At 32.1% G+C, this 21,939-nt stretch overlaps 1 protein-coding gene across 1 annotated transcript; it reads right to left on the minus strand.

Moving 5' to 3' along the window:
- Positions 1-17,832: 17,832 nt before the first annotated feature.
- On the minus strand, positions 17,833-18,516 carry LOC139868306 (uncharacterized). The gene is made up of 2 exons (XM_071856634.1): positions 18,265-18,516; positions 17,833-18,066 (listed from the first exon to the last, which is right to left on the minus strand). Exons 1-2 carry the CDS (start codon positions 18,514-18,516, stop codon positions 17,833-17,835), a joined length of 486 nt encoding a protein of 161 aa, XP_071712735.1.
- Between the last annotated feature and the right edge of the window lie 3,423 nt (positions 18,517-21,939).

Below are 21,939 nucleotides of genomic sequence, written 5' to 3' on the forward strand. Positions count from 1 at the left end.
ACCAAAAAATTGGTTTGCCAATTACCTTAGCGTACGACCAAAAAATTGGTTTGCCAATTAGTATTGTAAGGTAATTTTTGAGGGGCATTCTTTATTCTTTATTCACGTGGCACTGGGCATCAAACGGCCCTGATATTCCTAAGCATATATATATATATATATATATATATATATATATATATATATATATATATATATATATATATATATATATTGGTTGACTTTCAAAGTTTCTATAAATATCAATATCTATCAATATTTTTTGGTCTATGTAATCTAAACGATCAATTAATATAATCAATCAATCTCTCTTCTTATTAAAAGAAAAGCTTAATTGTGAAATAATTATTCAAATTAAGCATTCAAAATGAATCTTATCCATCAGATCTAGGTTTTACAAACAAATCTAACCATTCATTTGATTTACAAAAATTAATTACTAATAATTATTAGAAGTCTTTGTATAAAGACATTTATACCCTTATATATTTGTTTCATACGGAGTATGAGAATCAGATCAGGGGTCATTTACATCCAATAATTCATTAGGGTTTTAAACTTTCACCCGCACAAAAAAAAAACCCCTGCCGAATCATTCTCTAAAAAATTCTACCTCTAATCTGTAATCCGTTTTTCAGAGATTACCAATAAACGGATTGTAACGATTGATATCAATCTACCATGAAGAATCGTCAAAATAAATGCATGTATCAATTTTTTGAATCAGATCTGGCGGATTCATCTTTGCATAATTGATAAAGGTCGGTAAAGTTAGGGTTATGATTTCGGCTTAATCCAAAGTAAAATTGTTATGAATTCGATATGGCTAATCAATTTTGTCTATGTTGCTCTTAATTTCGTTTTAATTTTTCGTCTGTATTTTTCGTATTTGAAATATTAGTTTTATTCTTTTTCTCATTTCGTTAACATCCTCGAATACATCAAAGTCTGCACTAATCCGTAAATTTTTTCATTTTTCAGGCTATAGGTTTTGATAGCATTCCCCATTGGTATAGTTTGTTTTATTGTAAGTTATTCTATGTTCTATACTTGCGAATTATATATCCTTTTTATACATGTTGGATGACTAATAAGAATATTGGTTACTGTTTGTGATTTGTATCGTTTAAAAATCATAAATATATTTTTAGTATTATTTGATAAATAAAAATATATTCTTATTCTTAGTATTATTATTATTTTATTGTGTTGAGCAATAAAGAAGTCATATGACAGTTTCCGTATCATTGCTATGATGACGAGGATGATGAAGAGGATGGCATACTCACCAAATAGTTTGTCCCTTTCCGGGCCAGGTGAATTTCTTGATGATCTTTTGATCATCCTTAATAAAAAAAGCTTCTTTAGATGAATGTTCTATGATTTCTATGCGGGCTTATCTCATCTTTGTATTAACTATGTAGTGGGCTTGCTTTCTGCCGTAAAAGCCGTGTGTATATGGTTCTGCCATTGCAACAATCACATGACCCTGAAACGATCTCCTTTGTAGACAGCTTTTGGATCATGATGAAGGTAATTATCAGGTATTTGTATTCACAAAAATCAATTCATTTTATTAAATGAAATCTTTTATATCTATTAACCATACTCTTACTCTTTCATGTTTATATATATATTTATTTTATCGTGTGCTTACAGTTCTTCTTCTTCTGCCTCGGAAGTGCAATAATTGTATAATCAGCTGCAATACAAAGGTATGGTTGAAGGTATGCAACCATTGTTCAATGGTAACTTATCGCAAGAAGTTGGACATTGGTTGCATACCGTTCTATCACATTTTTCTTGCTGCAAGTAACAAAAATGTTGATTACCACAGATGCATAAAATAGCGGTCTTGATGACATTAAGTGCATATTCTGAATCCATTTGGCATCTACTCAACTATTACTTATTAGTAATGGTGTCATATTTTTGTACACGACTTATTAATTTATACGAACGTCTACTTTTTGATTCAGTCAAAATGGACTTTTGGATAATAGTATTATTTTGTTTGTTGTTAGAAAGGTTATGGGTTTATCGATCTTTTAATATAACTAAGAGATTAGTTCAAATATATAATTTGATGTTTTTTAATGTCATGATAATTTACTTAAAGTCCGTATAAGTTATTATAACTTACTGTTACTAATAAAGGTGGCAAATGGTCAGATTCAATAATGGGCCATGATGGGTTTGAGTTGAAATGAGTCATTTTTTGTATGAATCGACACTTACACACCATTTTGACCCACTTAAAAAGATATGGTACACTAAGGTTGATGATATATTTCGTATGAAATAGCATAATACGTGATTACTAAGCTCTTTGGATTAAGTATGAAATTAACTATGTTTGGATCATGACTTAGCTCTCAACCACTAAGAGCTCATGAAAGTATCTGTTATTGGATTTGTATTTATGTAGGTTATAAATAATAAATGAAGTAGAACGGTATAGTGTGAGGTCATTGACTATATAGATGATAACGACACCTATCATCATTTTCACATCACCCTTAAATTGGGCAAAAAAACGCATCTACAACTGCGCATAAACAAAAGTCAAGGTAGGATCTTTATTGTTGATTGCTGTTTTCCTAATCGTTTAAAAATTCCAAAGTTTATATTTTTAAAGTGATTTGACTTGATCATAAAGGGACAACCAACCATATAAACTATAGTTTGTGTTACTTTGGTTTTTCTGTCAAGCGGGTTGGGCTAGAAGGACTGCAATATTTTTTATAAACCGCAAAGACAAAAAAGATAAGCTGGTGAAACAACGAATTACATGTACGAATTTTATGAAATTTTATGATACTGTTTAGCATCAGCATGCTTTTGGTGTTTGCGTATAATGTAAATTTGCTAATTCAGTCAGGGTTATGATTGAATTACTTATTGGCCTGGATAATATGAACTTATTGAGCACCCCGAGTTTTTAGTTTTTCATAGGGACGTGGTGTTTGGGCTTGGGCTCGATAAGTTGTGTCCTTCAGGAACTGTGATAGGGCTTGAAGATGGTGAGTAGTTATCAAAAGCAGCATGTTATACATCCAAGGTACACATTTGTATCTTTTTTGTGTTCTTTAGATGTTTGCAAAATGGACGGGTCAGGTGGGTTGTCTAACGGATCAACATAGGTAAAGATGTATCCTAGGGTTTCGATTGGTTTATCAACTCTTTTAGTATAATCTTTTCCTTTACTCAATAATTTATCTATCTAATACTTTTCAAAGATAGCATTACTCAAAAGGTTTAAACATTAAATATACATTTGCGATGTATTCGACATTTCTTTTAATTTAATTAACCATCCAGGGATAGCTTGGATGGCCACCAACACTTTCAATGAAGGTGAGGTCACGGGTTCGATTCCCTTCAAGGCACTTCAAACGCTTGGGGCGAACTTAAGAGACCAATAGCCTGAGGATGCTTTACCTGGTAGCGGTGGAGGGTTGGCTTGCCGTTTACCCGGGGTTTACCCGCTGCGGGGGGGCCAATGTGCCCGTTCGTAGTAGGGGTTCCTCGTAAAAAAAAAAAAAAAACATTTCTTTTAATTAAGCTATTTATTCATTATATATATATATATATATATATATATATATATATATATATATATATATATATATATATATATATATATATATATATATATATATATATATATATATATATATAGTGTGTTTAGAAATTGGGTTGAAATTTCCACTCTGATGTGCTTTCTATGTCGTCGTTACTTAATGATAACTACTATGTATTTCTTACAGGCTCCTTAGAATGCATTTTTACTTGTGGATAAATGTGACCGTAATGTTCCCACAATTAATCCAATGCCTGAAAATGTGATCCATATTTAAAAGTAGGGAAGTTACATTTAAAGATTTAAGTACAATGCCTACAAAGCTTCGTCAACTTGCATTTAAAGGTACCGAGTAGTTTATGATATTGAGAAGTCAATTTGTAAATCCATATATGTTGACTGGGAATGCACCTCATTTGGTGTTTTTTTTATTACGAATACTTATTTACTTATTTGGTGATATGTTAATCTTCATTGTTTGTTTTCTTCAATTTCTTAATGCGCTCTATAAATGTTGCCCAACTTAATCATGCCTTCAAATCGAGGGTTCAAGTAATATAGCAAGTTATGCTTGGTGACTACCTTAAGTCGTCCATGTGCAATTTTTGTTTGATATTGTATTTCCAACATTCATACATATTTAATATTCTTTTGAGGTTAGATGTGTAGTTACAATTTAGATATATAAACCATATACCTTTGGTAAATGATAATCTAATCTTTCATAATATAATATGATGATATGATTACAAATAAGATCTCCACCATTAAATATGATAATTGAATAGAACGTAATGGTGAAAAACTTCAGAGTTCAAAATGGTTAAATTGGCGTGGTGTTTTGGTGAAACACCCAGAGTTCAAAATTTCGAAACAGTGATCAATTGATATGTATGTGTAGTCATAAGCATTTGTTATTTTAACAATTTATAAGATGCAATTAGATCTTGATCGCATTTCAGTTCTACATATTATAAGATGAGATTTGATCTTGGTTACTATGTAGTCCTTTTTTTGATTATGTAATACATTTTAGTACACTACGATCTATTGTTTAACACTTCTGATTTCTCATTTAATCAATTTTCACCTTTTTTACATGCCGATGATTTACGTATTTCTACTTTGAAAAAAATTCAAGACATACTCACCATAAGACAAGCATAGATGACATTACTCACACTTCAAAACTACTTCAAAAGATTGAGATTGTTTAATCACCAATGAAAAGCTATACCTATATAACGTTTATTTGATTCTATTTAACGGATATTTTATTTTGAATTGCATTTTTGTGTTCCAGCAGTGTTAAAATTTTTATTTGATTAGTATTTCATCTTATTTCAAGTTCAACATATCACTATTCATAAAATGTGTAATAATCAATCCTCATATAAAAACTCCGTTTCTATTTTACTATAACAAAATTTTTTTAAAGAACCCCGCGAATTCGCGGGTCTTTAACTAGTATACATATAAATAAGAAAATCCTATAATAACAGCTGATATTTTTTCTAAAGATATTTTATTTTATTTTATGAGAATAACAATATATCAATAACTAAAAATCAGGAATTATAGAGAAACTGACATGTGTCAACATTAAATACGAAGGTGACACGTGACATAATTAAACAGAAGTTGACACATAGGCATACCATTACACGCTTTATATAATGTATAAATTACAAAAGAAAGAAACTAACTAATTATGGTATCTATAAATAACTATATACGGAAATGTTTTACAACGGGCCGACCAGATTGCATGATTATATACACCGTACTTGGCCGGCTATTTTAGCGAACCAAATCAATATTACAATTTACATGTTTTATTATTAAAAATTGTTAAATTCCTACATATTATAGCAATCAAATCAAATCCCGTGTTATTATGTTATGTCATTAATATTATTATATAATATATATATATATATATATATATGTATATATATATATATATATGTATATATATATATATATTTATATATATATATATATATATATATATATATATATATATATATATATATATATATATATATATATATATATATATATATATATATATATATATATATATATATATATATGCGTTCAAATGAGAACGTTCTCATTTTTATCTTTTGTGAGAACAGATCCAAACAACACATCTCAATTAGTTAATTTTAAATTAAATGATAATTATAAAAACATGATAGGGCCAGTGTAAGTTTATGAAACCGTGCTTTGTTTATTCATTCAATCGATGTATATATACAACAACCTAGTCTCCCATATCCTAACAAACAATGAGTATAATATGGAAACTATTTTGCTAAGTCAACTATGAGATCTCTATCCTATAATATGATTATTTACATACTATAGATAGCTTAATACAACTAATAATGTGCAAATAATCGGCTGGCACTAATACACCCCCTCAGTCTAAGCGGGAGGAGGCCGTATGCTAAGACTGTCTCGAAAGTCTTCAAATAATATCCGTGGTAGGCCTTTCGTAAAAATATCGGCAATTTGAAAACGAGTAGGAACATGGAGAACCCGAACTTGACCACGAGTTACTTTCTCAAGTACAAAATGAATATCCATCTCAGTGTGTTTCGTCCGTTGATGTTGAACCGGATTTCCCGATAAATAGATAGCACTAACATTGTCACAAAATACCAGAGTAGCTTTTGTAAGAGGAACATGTAATTCGAGTAATAAGTTGAGAAGCCAGCAAGATTCAGAAACTACATTTGCGACGCCACGATATTCAGCTTCCGCACTAGAACGTGAAACAGTGGGTTGGTGTTTTGAAGACCAAGAGATGAGATTATCGCCCAGAAATACACAGGTAAACTGAAGTTGATCTTCTCGTGTCAAGACACCCACCCCAGTCAGCATCCATATAGGAAAGTAAGGAACGAATGGATGTTGGAGTGAGTTGTAAACTGAAATCCAAAGTCCCTTGAATATACCTGATGATGCATTTCAATGCATTCATATGACATTCTTTTAGATCATGCATGTGGAGACAAACTTGTTGTACGACGTAGGAAATGTCGGGTCGAGTAAAAGTTAGGTATTGAAGAGCACCTGCTAGAGTACGAAACAATGTGGGTTTGGCATATGGTTTACCAGACAAAGTACTTAATTTACCATTTGTATCAACGGGGTGTTTTGACTGGATTACACCGAACCAAGTCTGCACGTTGTATTATTTCAGTAGCATATTGTGCCTGACTTAAAAACAGTCCTTATGCGTTGCGTATTACGTTAATGCCCAAAAAATAACTAAGGTTGACAAGATCTTTCATTGCAAATTCCTTGGCAAGACAATCCATAAGTGATTCACGAAGATGAGAAGAAGAGGTGACCAAAATTATGTCATCCACATAAAGTAATAAGTAAGCCGTGTCATTACCTCGTTTAAGAATAAATAAAGAATTATCTGATCGACTGTGTGCGAAACCAATGGTAGATACAAATGTTGCAAACCTGTGATACCAAGCACATGGGGCTTGTTTCAAACCATAAAGGGATTTACTCAAGAGACAAACATGTTCGGGTTTGGACGGATCACGAAAACCATAAGGTTGATACATATGAACTGTTTCGTTAAAGCTTCCGTGTAAGAATTCATTTTTAACGTCAAGTTGATTTATTTGCCAAGACTTTGACAATGCAATAGATAACACAAGGCGAATGGTAGCCGGTTTTACCACGGGACTAAAAGTTTCATTACAGTCAACGCCAACGGTTTGTGAACGACCATCACCAACAAGACGAGCTTTGTATCTCTCTAATGTACCATCGAATTTAAACTTGTGCCTGAAAATCCACATACTATGTATAACATTCATCTCATTCGTATGAGGTAAAAGTACCCAAGTATTATTTTCCATAAGGGCTTGATATTCATCGGCCATGGCTTGGTTCCAATTTGGATTAGAGAGTGCTTCTTTTGGTGTTTTAGGTACAGGAGAGAGATTAGTAGAAGCAGATGAATTAAATTGAATCTTAGCTTTATAGGTACCAACCATGCTTCTGGTTGTCATGGTTCGTTCTGGTGGAACAAGAACAGAAGGTGTAGAAATGGGATTTGTATTTAAGGGAGGTTGAGGAGTAGAAGATGTTGTGGTGTCATTAAAGTCAGTAGGCTGAGTAGAATGAAGTGGGCTTGGAGAGTGATTTGGTGATGGTGTATTTTAAGGATTTAGTGGGCTTATAGATGGCGAAGTGGAAGATGTAGTTAATGGGCTATTGATAGTCGTTGAGCTGGAGGACTGATTTGGAGAAGTGGGTTGGGTAAAAAATATAGGATTGATGAAGCCGTGTAGAAATTTGTAGTCGAACATGGGATTTTGTGTTGTTTTAGCAAAAGGAAATTGTGATTCATCGAATAGAACATGATGAGAGATAAAGATCTTTTTCGAACTTAAGTCATAACATTTATATCCTCGGTGATTTTGTGGGTAACCAAGGAAAACACATGGAATAGAGCGTTTTTGTAATTTATTGATAGTGCTAGATGGTAGAAGTGGGTAGCATAAACAACAAAAAACACGAAGATGGTCATAGGTTGGATTTCGAGAGTAGAGTAGTTGATTAGGAGATTGGAGATTAAGTAGACGAGTGGGTAAGATGTTAAGAATATAAGTAGCCATTTAGAGAGCATGGTGCCAAAAAGAAGGTGGTAAGGAAGCATGGGAGACTAAGGTGCGGATGATGTTATTTATGGCTTGTATTTTACGTTCGGATTTACCATTTTGAAAAGAGGTATGAGGACAAGAAAAATGAAATTCCATACCATTTTGTGCACAAAAGTGAAAGAATGATTTGTTTTTATATTCGGTGGCAATATCGCATTGGAAGGTTTTAATTAGTTTACCAAATTGTGTTTTGATATATTGGTTTGTGACGATCCGAAAATTTCCGATCAAATTTAAACTTTATCTTTATATTATTCCGACACGATAAGCAAAGTTTGTTAAGTTAAATCTCAAGAATTTTAAATTGTGTTCATACATTCATTATAACCTCGACCAAATTCCGACGATTCACGAACCGTTATATATAAATAAATATGTATATATATATGTATATATATATATTATAACTTAAAAATATTAATAAAGTATTAAACGTATAATACTTTACATGAACGTATTTGTTTCAATATGTTTATCGATGGAATTAGAAGATAATATCAAATGATTGATTTATCAGATACATTGTGATATGATTACGGGTCTATGTTATAAGGTCCACTGTGATTTAAGAAATCTATTCTTTTTGATGACATTCGGAAAATGATAAAGTGATTTATAAGTAAGAACGTGGAGTGTAAATAACTTAGATGTTGGATATCGACAAGTTAAGTAACTCGACATTTTTCATTAAGATTATTTCATACGTTTATTTAACCTTTGAACTTTATCGCATGCTTCACCAACAGACTGTAATTTAAAAACTTGAAACCTATTATGAAAATATATGATTTTACTTTTCTAAAACGTTTTATGATATAACAATTTCCATTATTTTAACCTTTAAACAAAATGCTTCTTAAATATATTTAGTTTTGGAAAACAAAATTATCATATTTATTTGATTTAGTTTCAAACGTACAAAAACGTTTTCAGTTTAAAAAGAACTTTATTATTAAAACGTATATAACTTTTATAAATATCTAGAACCACTTTTAACAACTCATTACTTAACCAGTATGATAAAGATAACGATATTTATATTTTATTTTATTAAATATATATAACAATTTAAATTAATATTATATATATTTATACGCGTATTATACGTACATAGTTTTATACTTTTACTATACTTAAACTTTACCTTTACTTTATTTTTACTTTACCTTAACTTTAATAATTCACTTTAATAATTCATACTTTAATAATTCACTTTAATAATTCATACTTTAATAATTCACTTTAATAATTCATACTTTAATAATTCACTTTAATAATTCAAAAATCTATTATAAATAGAATTCAATAGGTTTCATTATTTGATAGAAACTTGAAAATATTTTCTCTAAACTCCCTCAATCAATTTACATATATATATATTTACTCCGTATTATTTCAAGATATTATCAGTATACATAAAATATTACGATGGAGTGCTGTCCGAGTGATTTCGAAATTGTTTTTCGAGCGGGATAGAGCTAAGGAAATTATGGGTTAACGCTATGGAGGTTATGGGTATGGTTCGGGAGTATTGCTCGTGAGTCAAACTAGTGTTTATCATCTCCGTTGCGTCTACATACTTTTCCTGCAATATTGAATCTCAATATTGATACGTTCGTGAATCTAAGGCCAACATTGCACTTGTTCAATGACGTCATATGTATTTTTACTACAAAATACAGTATTGTGAGTTTCATTTGCTCCCTTTTATATATATTTTTGGGACTGAGAATACATGCGCTGTTTTTATAAATGTTTTACAAAATAGGCACAAGTACTAAAACTAATTCTACGTGGGTTTAAACCAGAAATATACCCTTAGCTTGGTAACATTAAACTACTTGTCTATGTACGGTAGGCGCGAATCCTAAAGATAGATCTATTGGTCCTGACAAACCCCATCCTGACTATGGGATGCTTTAGTACTTCGAGCTTATTTTAAACACACCTGATCTGGTGTACTTCAGAGGGTAAAACATGAACGTTAAGGCTTGTTACCGGGTGCCTACAACTTATAGAATACTTTTATACACTTGCGAGTGTACATATATTTATAAACGGAAATCTTGTGGTCTATTAATATATTGAAATGATTGTTGTGATAAACCTATGAACTCACCAACCTTTTGGTTGACACTTTAAAGCATGTTTATTCTCAGGTATTAAAGAAATCTTCCGCTGTGCATTAGCTCATTTTAAGGATATTACTTGGAGTCATTCATGGCATATTTTGAAAGACATTGCATTCAAGTCATTGAGTTCATCAAGATTATTATTAAGTCAATTATAGTTGGATGTATTATGAAATGGTGTGTATACCGTCAATTTACGTTGTAAAGAAAGTTTGTCTTTTAAAAACGAATGCAATGTTTGTAAAATGTATCATATAGAGGTCAAATACCTCGCGATGTAATCAACTATTGTGAATCGTTTATAATGTATATGAACGGGTCCTTTCAGTTGGTATCAGAGCGGTGGTCTTAACGAACCAGGTCTGCATTAGTGTGTCTAACTGATAGTCATTAGGATGCATTAGTGAGTCTGGACTTCGACCGTGTCTGCATGTCAAAAGTTTCGCTTATCATTTTTGTCAGAAATCATCTGCTTATCATCTTTAGGAAATTACCTGCTCATTATTCTTAGTCTAGACACCTTTTACTGCATTGATTGCATGAATAAGTGTATAGACAAAATTCATATCTTAGCGTATCTGTTACTGTAGACCTTGCCTGATATCTCTCGTAAATTTCTCCGTAATTTAAGGGATCCTGGTACTATATATATCTATGCACATTGTGCATTGAGAATACCATCCAACTATCAATTTCTGTCACTAAACTCTTCATACCAAAAATCTTTTCTGTGATCGCTTAAGATGGCCTCTACGAATCGACCAAGTTCCTCTGACTCCGAAGACAGCTTGACAGGAGCACACCAACCAATCAACTACCGTGATTACTGGAGAAAATGGGGGTGGGTTCGCGACATACTCACCCTATGGAGAAGGGAAGAAGGTACTCCATATCATGAACCAAATCTACCACCTAACCTTGGAGTACTTGACCCGCTAACCGGCGAACCCGTTCGCAACACCGTTTATACCCTTTTTGCAAGAATTTTTCATCTTGAGACTACCATTAACGGAACTAGAGAAGATATCCGACCTTTACCTCACACCGATAACCAACCAGGGTTAGTAGAAGAAGTTAAAGAACTCGGAGCTCGAGTGTTAACTTTAGAGAGCACGGTACACAATTTGCAAGCACCTGCAGTATCACCAACACCAGTAACATCACCAGCCTCAGCACCAACAGCACTAGTACCACCAATAACAACATTCGCGTCACCAGCTACGACATCTCATTCTGTACCTCGAGTATAATCATTGTTCTACATGACGTTCTACATCATTTATTTTCATTCGACATAGCGATTATGTAATCTCTAATGTTTTAGAGATTATATATTCTTGTTCTAACGGTAAATCAAATGAGTTTAATATCATATTGACTCATTAAATCCATGATTACATCCGAAGAAAATATATAGGTATATATATATTTTTTTCATAAAGATTGTAATTAAAAATTCTTTCGTACAAACTGTTAATGGTGAAAATATTTTAACGGGTAGGTAATACCTGAGGAATATTTAGATTTCACATTAATAAGTTACATTGTACATTTTTCGAATCTGATTCAACAATCATTTACTATCCTACTTACAACCACCGATATACGTATCCGTTCACCGCAGAATAATCATTTTCATCCAATTTTATATTTGGATTTTGACCTATCAGAATCCAACAAGTGGCATAATGAAGAAAACATTGGACAAAATAAAATTTGTTAGAAACAAACAAATTAACTATGAGAAATTTTGTTAAGAATTCACGCTAACTGTTCCTAGCTAACTGTTCCTAGCTAACTGATTACATTTTATTTATCGCAATTTATTTATCGCAATTTATATTCTTGCAATTTTATTTATCGTCATTTAATTTCTGTTATTTATTTTTACGCATTTTAAATATCGAGACACGTATACAAGGTTTTGACATATCATATCGACGCATATATATATATATATATATATATATATATATATATATATATATATATATATATATATATATATATATATATATATATATATAAATATATTATTTGGAATAACCATAGACACTCTATATGCAGTAATGCTGGAGTTAGCTATACAGGGTTGAGGTTGATTCTACAATAATATATATACTTTGAGTTGTGATCGAGTCTGAGACATGTATACAGGTGACGATACGTATTAATTAATTCGAATATTATATATTAAACTATATATGAATTATTGGACTGTTAATTGTGGACTATCGACTGTGGACTAATAACATTGGACAATTATAATGAATTAAAATATTGATTATAACATATGAAACTAAATAATTCTTCAAGTTTGCCACTTGATTTCATCCTAAACTTCATTTGTATCTTGATGATTACAATCTGCATTCAAATCTTTCATGATTCTTGAAAACACCTCAATCGAGAGGATAAACCAACCGCACTTCATCTACGGAAGAAAAGATCGATGCATATAGTTATGCACCTGAAAACACTCGGAACCTGAGTAAACATTTAACACGTATCTGTGCTAGCTCCCTGGGCGTTGTTATTACCGAAAATCACTTTACAATTCCTTTTCAAAGTAGCAAATTTTGTCACAGCTCCAGCAAATCAACTTCGACTTTTCGTTCGAAACAACCATATCATAATTTTGATATATATGCGTGCTCTTTATTGTTACCGGGGAACCTTTTATATTCCACCATATTACCATCAACGTTTAATCATCTAAAAACGCAATTTCCTTGAAACCACCTCGGATTGATAACCGATGACCCAGATATGGTAGCATTAAATGCAGAGGAAACTGCAAAATCATAGATGGTCTAAACGGCCAAAAGTTTGATAATAAAGAATGGAATGTTGGGAACGCTCGATAGAAAATTTGGTACTGAAAAATAGATTGAGCTAACCATGAAGGAGACCAAGGAAAAATACAAGGACCAAACCCTATATTCAAAGAATCCAGGTAATTCTGGATCCGATGAAATCTTTAGAGAATATCCTGCTTCGAAGTCATGTTAAAATCTTGCGGAAAATCTTTCTTCATCAACCTTCGATCTTAGAAATTCCAAAAATATCATCATAAATATCTTCGATATTTCTGAGGATATTTTCATAAGTATTCTTGTCCGAAATCATTTATCTGTTCGCGATATCAGTGTTATATCATAAAGGAAACTGTTTAGTTTCTAAAATCTAAAATCTTCAAGTTTGAAGTATGAATGTTTTCGAAGTAGTGTTGGGAACTGAAGCATGAGTTAGTATAATATAATGACACTTGATCAACGTGATTATATTACAGTAAGTCATGCTGAGTTTCTAATGAAACATGATGATTCACAGACCATAACGTCATCATGTGCCATGTTACGCGACTCTTACATTCTATCTAATCTCTAAACATATCAAGAACATAATTTATTGATAATTCTGTCTTTTCTCTTGAATTCTGGCAATTTAACCAATCAAGATCGTGCTATTACAATTTCTTCCTTAGAACATTAGTCATGTTCGTTCGAAACTCCATACTTACGAATTCTGAACCATTATTCGCTGACTTAAAGTCGAGAAGAAAAAACAAAAGGATGGAACTCCAAAATATAAAGGAAATAAAGAGGGTGGATTTATAATGAAATATCCGACAGAGCAATCAAAACAGATTATCGCATTTAACCAAAGAAGATCCTATTCCTTAATCTCCGAAGAATCAAATTTTATTCAGATTTTAAAGATTTCTTTAAATCCATTGAATTCCAGAAATCCACCGTGACTACGTCAAAAGTTAAATTTCTATCTCAAACTGTTGTGACAGCTACCCTCGTACGCTTCACATAATCGAATCGTTTTATCTACATTACTCAGTAATGATGAAACTCTATTTATCAACTCATATTCGTCATGAAAACAGTTTTATGGTTAACCATGACGACCTTACTCAAATTTCGGGACGAAATTTCTTTAACGGGTAGGTACTGTGACGATCCGGAAATTTCCGATCAAATTTAAACTTTATCTTTATATTATTCCGACACGATAAGCAAAGTTTGTTAAGTTAAATCTCAAGAATTTTAAATTGTGTTCATACATTCATTATAACCTCGACCAAATTTCGACGATTCACGAACCGTTATATATAAATAAATATGTATATATATGTATATATATATATATATATATTATAACTTAAAAATATTAATAAAGTATTAAACGTATAATACTTTACATGAACGTATTTGTTTCAATATGTTTATCAATGGAATTAGAAGATAATATCAAATGATTGATTTATCAGATACATTGTGATATAATTACGGGTCTATGTTATAAGGTCCATTGTGATTTAAGAAATCTATTCTTTTTGATGACATTCGGAAAATGGTAAAGTGATTTATAAGTAAGAACGTGGAGTGTAAATAACTTAGATGTTGGATATCGACAAGTTAAGTAACTCGACATTTTTCATTAAGATTATTTCATACGTTTATTTAACCTTTGAACTTTATCGCATGCTTCACCAACAGACTGTAATTTAAAAACTTGAAACCTATTATGAAAATATATGATTTTACTTTTCTAAAACGTTTTATGATATAACGATTTCCATTATTTTAACCTTTAAACAAAATGCTTCTTAAATATATTTAGTTTTGGAAAACAAAATTATCATATTTATTTGATTTAGTTTCAAACGTACAAAAACGTTTTCAGTTTAAAAAGAACTTTATTATTAAAACGTATATAACTTTTATAAATATCTAGAACCACTTTTAACAACTCATTACTTAACCAGTATGATAAAGATAACGATATTTATATTTTATTTTATTAAATATATATAACAATTTAAATTAATATTATATATATTTATACGCGTATTATACGTACATAGTTTTATACTTTTACTATACTTAAACTTTATCTTTACTTTATTTTTACTTTACCTTAACTTTAATAATTCACTTTAATAATTCATACTTTAATAATTCACTTTAATAATTCATACTTTAATAATTCACTTTAATAATTCATACTTTAATAATTCACTTTAATAATTCATACTTTAATAATTCACTTTAATAATTCATACTTTAATAATTCACTTTAATAATTCAAAAATCTATTATAAATAGAATTCAATAGGTTTCGTTATTTGATAGAAACTTGAAAATATTTTCTCTAAACTCCCTCAATCAATTTACATATATATATATATTTGCTCCGTATTATTTCAAGATATTATCAGTATACATAAAATATTACGACGGAGTGCTGTCCGAGTGATTTCGAAATTGTTTTTCGAGCGGGATAGAGCTAAGGAAATTATGGGTTAAAGCTATGGAGGTTATGGGTATGGTTCGGGAGTATTGCTCGTGAGTCAAACTAGTGTTTATCATCTCCGTTGTGTCTACATACTTTTCCTGCAATATTGAATCTCAATATTGATACGTTCGTCAATCCAAGGCCAACATTGCACTTGTTCAATGACGTCATATGTATTTTTACTACAAAATACAGTATTGTGAGTTTCATTTGCTCCCTTTTATATATATTTTTGGGACTGAGAATACATGCGCTGTTTTTATAAATGTTTTACGAAATAGGCACAAGTACTAAAACTAATTCTACGTGGGTTTAAACCAAAAAATACCCTTAGCTTGGTAACATTAAACTACTTGTCTATGTACGGTAGGCGCGAATCCTAAAGATAGATCTATTGGTCCTGACAAACCCCATCCTGACTATGGGATGCTTTAGTACTTCGAGGTTGTTTTAAACACACCTGATCTGGTGTACTTCAGAGGGTAAAACATGAACGTTAAGGCTTGTTACCGGGTGCCTACAACTTATAGAATATTTTTATACACTTGCGAGTGTACATATATTTATAAACGGAAATCTTGTGGTCTATTAATATATTGAAATGATTGTTATGATAAAACTATGAACTCACCAACCTTTTGGTTGACACTTTAAAGCATGTTTATTCTCAGGTATTAAAGAAATCTTCCGCTGTGCATTAGCTCATTTTAAGGATATTTCTTGGAGTCATTCATGGCATATTTTGAAAGACATTGCATTCAAGTCATTGAGTTCATCAAGATTATTATTAAGTCAATTATAGTTGGATGTATTATGAAATGGTGTGTATACCGTCAATTTTCGTTGTAAAGAAAGTTTGTCTTTTAAAAACGAATGCAATGTTTGTAAAATGTATCATATAGAGGTCAAATACCTCGCGATGTAATCAACTATTGTGAATCATTTATAATGTATATGAACGGGTCCTTTCATGGTTAAAGGTGAGAAATGTGAAGTAAACATCGGTTTTAGATCCAAGAGGAAACGTCCATAGATGTTGGTGTAATTATCTAAGAATAAAAAATAATAACAGTGCCCGAAAGTGCTTAATACGGGAGAGGTCCATAAGTCACTATGTATGATATCAAAAGGTGATGTAGTAGTAAAATGAGATGAGATAAATGGCAATTTAATTTGCTTTCCAAAAACACACGATTCACAAACTGAAGAATGCATAGTTTTGTTACAATGAATAAACTTTTTATTTCTAAGCGAACGTAAAATATTATCGCCCGGGTGACCAAGATGATGATGCCATAAGTCCGCAGGTAATGCAATAAAAGTATAAGGTGGTTGCTTTATTGTACGCAGCATGGAGGTGGTGATGGGATAAAGGTCACAAGTGCTATTACATCTCAGAACTGGGACGCCCTTCGGGAATTCCTTCACAATAAAATCAAAAGGGTCAAATTCAAGTGATATGTTATTATCAGTGGATAATCGACGAACAGAAATAAGATTTTTAATGAGTTTAGGAGCATGTAGAATGTTTCGTAAAAGTAAAGGACGAGGAGAGTTAGGGAGATAGGAATGACCAATTCCTTTAATTGGAATACCATTACCATTGCCGACAATTATCTATTTATTAAAGCCCAAAGGAAAATAAGACTTGAAGGTACTTGAACTTGACGCCATATGAGATGTTGCCCCGCTATCCATGTACCATGTATCCTCAGGTGAATTTAGTGTCATAGTGTGCATTGCGTTTTCAATGCCAGTAGGATAGTAACTAGCAGCATCAGAGGTAGCCGAATGGGCTTGATTAGGGCGAGGGCCCAAAATAGCAGATTGATTTGAATTGGTCATGACCCAACTGTTTGTTGGATAGGGCACGGTGGGGTATACCCACTGTTGTTGTTGTTGCTGTGGCCAATTCCAAGGTGGAGGATTTTACCACGATGACCCCGATAAGAACTAGAACCACCACCTCTAGAATAATTACTCTGATTGTTCGAATTTCGGCCACAATAATTACCACGATGACCAACTCTTCCCCTCTGATTTCCACGGTAGTGTTGAGAGCCCGAAGGATTAGGTTGCTGTGAATTAAGGTGTGTGGTGGTAGTGATTAGAGTAGCATCTGTGGGAGTTGTGTGAGGTTAGGTTTGCTTTTGTTTTCTTGTTTCCTCCAAGAGTAGCATCGATCATGCCTGGTAAAATGACGTAGAGGAGTGATATAAGAAAGCTGAGATCCGATTGTCTCATAATTTTCATTCAGGCCGGTGATTAATTGTAGAACTAATCTAGGTTCAGAAACTTTGTCACCAACATTGGCAAGTTGGTCTGCAACAGTTTTGATCTCCTGACAGTAAGCGGAGACATTAGAGAAATTGTCAAGTTTAATGTTTGTAAACTGTCACTGTAAGTACAGAGCACGCGTGTTCTTGTTGTCTTGGAACATATTATGCAGTCGTGACCAGGTTTTGGCGGCAGTGGAGTCTGCCTCAAAAATAGCATTAAGCAGTTCAAGAGATATCATTCCATAGATCCAATTTAGTACAACTGCATCTAATCGATTCCAAAGTGCAGTTGCAGAAGCAGATGGGACAGTTTGGACAGTAGGTGTTGTAGAAGAATCGGATGTAGAAGAATCCGTGACTGGAATTATGTGATCGAGCACATCATATGCGCGACAAGTGATTTTGAAAAGTTCAGACCATGTGAAGTATTGGGCTTTATCTTGTTCAAGTGTGATTGGGATGTGATTTTTGATATTAGATATGGTGAAAGCAGGATGGAGTTTATCACGCATGTTTGAAGAAGATGAAAAATTGGAGAGGAGTCGGCAGTAGTAGAAGAAGGGAGAATAGGTTAAAGACTCGATACCATGTAAGTTTATGAAACCGTGCTTTGTTTATTCATTCAATCGGTGAATATATACAACAACCTAGTCTCCCATATCCTAACAAACAATTAGTATAATATGGAAACTATTTTGCTAAGTCAACTATGAGATCTCTATCCTATAATATGATTATTTACATACTATACATAACTTAATATAACTAATTGTTATAATTCAGTAGGCTTATAACTACCTTTAGTGGTTTGATTCTTGATTAAGAATACTAATAATGAAGTGTAAGAACAAAGATGATAATGGAGAGAAAGAAAGAAACACTTTGTAAGTGTGAGAAAATGGTGCAAGTTTAATGCTTGCATTCATGGCTATTTATAGTAAAAATATCACAAGTTTAGGTAATACAATAATATTACTTTTGTGTATCAATAATTAACTATCCATTTATATATATATATATATATATATATATATATATATATATATATATATATATATATATATATATATATATATATATATATATATATATATATATATATATATATATATATATATATATATATATATATATATATATTTATATATTATAACACTCCCCCTTGGATAGCAATTTTGTTTGTTGAAGATCAACTATAAGTTACTGCCTCGTTAAAAACCTTGCTAAAGAAAACCCAGTGGGAAAAAAACTTTAGCTAAGGGAAAAAGAGTGCAGCATGGAGTTGACTCTCCCTCAAGTAGACATCGCTTCAGTTGTTACATATTTTGAACATGTCTCATACCAATGTTATGAACGTGTGTTCTGAAAATAGCAGTTGGAAGTGCTTTCGTGAAAAGATCAGCAGAGTTTTTGCTGGATTGAACATATCTCATTTCAATCTCGTTGTCCTTAATGAGATTTTGAGTGTATGAGAAGAATCTAGGAGGTATGTGTTTGGTTCGGTCACTTTTGATATACCCTTCTTTCATCTGTGCTATGCAAGCTGCATTATCTTCATAGATAATTGTTGGACTTTTATCGCGTTCTAGTCCACAAGAATCAGTAATGATTTGTGTCATTGATCTCAACCAAAAACATTCCCGAGTAGCTTCATGTAATGCAATCACTTCGGCATGATTTGATGATGTAGCAACAAGTGTTTGTTTTTGAGAACGCCATGATATTGCTGTACCTCCATTTAGGAATACATATCCAGTTTAAGATTTAGCTTTATGTAGATCAGATAAATAACCTGCATCAGCATAACCAACCAAATCTTGTTTTGATTCGTTAGAATAAAATAATCCTAAATCAGTAGTTCCTCGAAGGTATCAAAATATGTGTTTGATCCCATTCCAGTGTCTTTTGGTAGGAGCAGAGCTGAACCTTGCCAATAAATTAACTGCAAAAGAAATGTCAGGTCTTGTACAATTTGTAAGATACATAAGAGCTCCAATTGCACTAAGATATGGTACTTCTGGTCCAAGAATATCTTCATGATCTTCACATGGACGAAATGGATCAGTTTCAACATTGAGTGATCTAACAACCATAGGAGTACTTAATGGTTTTGCCTTGTCCATATTGAAACGTTTCAAAATCTTTTCAGTATATGTTGTTTGATGTACAAGTAAACCATTAGGCATATGCTCAATTTGTAAACCAAGACAATACTTGGTTTTTCCGATATCTTTCATTTCAAATTCTTTCTTTAGAAGTTGAATGGCTTCATGGATCTCTTTATTTGTACCTATGATGTTAAGATCATCAACATAAACAGCTATGATCACATATCCGAATGTTGTTTTCTTAATGAAAATACAAGGGCAAGTAAGGTTATTTGTATACCCTTTGCTTATCAAGTAATCACTTAATCGGTTATACCACATACGTCCCGATTGTTTTAACCCATATAAAGATCTTTGTAATTTAATCGAATACATTTCTTTGGGTTTTGCATTTGATGCTTCTGGTACCTTAAATCCTTCAGGTATCTTCATATATATATCACTATCAAGTGATCCATATAGATAAGCAGTCACAACATCCATGAGATGCATTTCTAAATTTTTAGAAACTGCCAGGCTGATTAAGTATCTAAAAGTAATTGCATCCGTAACAGGGGAATAAGTTTCTTCATAATCAATTCCCGGTCTTTGAGAAAAACTTTGAGCTACAAGTCTAGCTTTATACCTTGTAACTTCATTTTTCTCATTTCTTTTTCGGACAAAAATCCATCTGTATCCTACAGGTTTCACATCTTTAGGAGTGAGAATGATGGATCCGAAAACTTTTCTTTTATTGAGTGATTCTAATTCAGTTCGTATTGCTTCTTTCCATTGAGTCCAATCATGTCTATTTTGACATTCAACCATAGATGTTGGTTCTGGATCATCATCATTATTCATGATGTCATATGCAACATTAAATGAAAATTTCTCATCAAGATTTTTCATTTCTTTTCGGTTCCATAATATTTTTGAATGTGCATAATTGATTGCAATTTCTGTATTGACATCATCAATCTCCTCTGCAGTAGGAGTACTGATTTGTGGTTCTTCTTGAACACTTTCTTTTACCTTATTATCAGCTGATTTTCTTTTTCGAGGATTTTTATCTTTGGAACCAACTGGTCTCCCACGTTTCAGACGTGGCATAGATTCTTGAGTGACTACATTATCAGTTTTCCGATTTGGAATCTCAACTCGAGCTGGAGTATTAACTGCTGGTATATATGATTTAGTCACCCTTTTTGTATCTGTGAATGCATCAGGCAATTGATTTGCAAGTTCTTGTATATGCATTATCTTTTGAACTTCTATCTCGCATTCTTTTGTGCGAGGATCAAGATACTTTAATTGAGGTTCACACCATAAAACATCATTTTCTTTATTTTTTATTTCTCCCCCTAATCTAGGAAACAATGTTTCATTAAAATGACAATCAGCAAAACGTGCTGTAAAAACATCACCTGTCATAGGTTCAATATACCTTATGATTGAAGATGTTTCATATCCAACATATATTCCCAACCTCCTTTGAGGACCCATTTTTGTACGTTGTGGTGGCGCAATTGGAACATATACTGCACAACCAAATGTTCTAAGGTGGGAAATATTTGGCTCTTGACCAAAAGCAAGTTGTAGGGGGGAATATTTATGACTTGCACTTGGTCTGATACGAATCAATGCAGCAGCATGTAAAATTGCATGACCCCATATAGATACAGGGAGTTTTGTTCTCATTATCAATGGTCTAGCGATTAACTGTAAACTTTTAATCAATGACTCGGCTAAACCATTTTGTGTATGCACATGAGCAACAGAATGTTCAACAACAATTCCTATAGACATGCAATAGTCATTAAATGCTTGAGATGTAAATTCACCAGCATT

This window comes from Rutidosis leptorrhynchoides, chromosome 9, assembly GCF_046630445.1.
Source record: "Rutidosis leptorrhynchoides isolate AG116_Rl617_1_P2 chromosome 9, CSIRO_AGI_Rlap_v1, whole genome shotgun sequence".
In the NCBI taxonomy this organism is placed as follows: Eukaryota; Viridiplantae; Streptophyta; class Magnoliopsida; order Asterales; family Asteraceae; genus Rutidosis; species Rutidosis leptorrhynchoides.

Excerpts from the sequence above, each read along its gene's own strand:
- LOC139868306 (XM_071856634.1), bottom strand. The coding sequence starts at position 18,516 with ATGCGTGATAAACTCCATCCTGCTTTCACCATATCTAATATCAAAAAT. Across the intron at positions 18,067-18,264 it reads GGAATCGATTAGATGCAGTT|GAGATCAAAACTGTTGCAGA; the intron begins GTACTAAATTGG and ends GCTTACTGTCAG.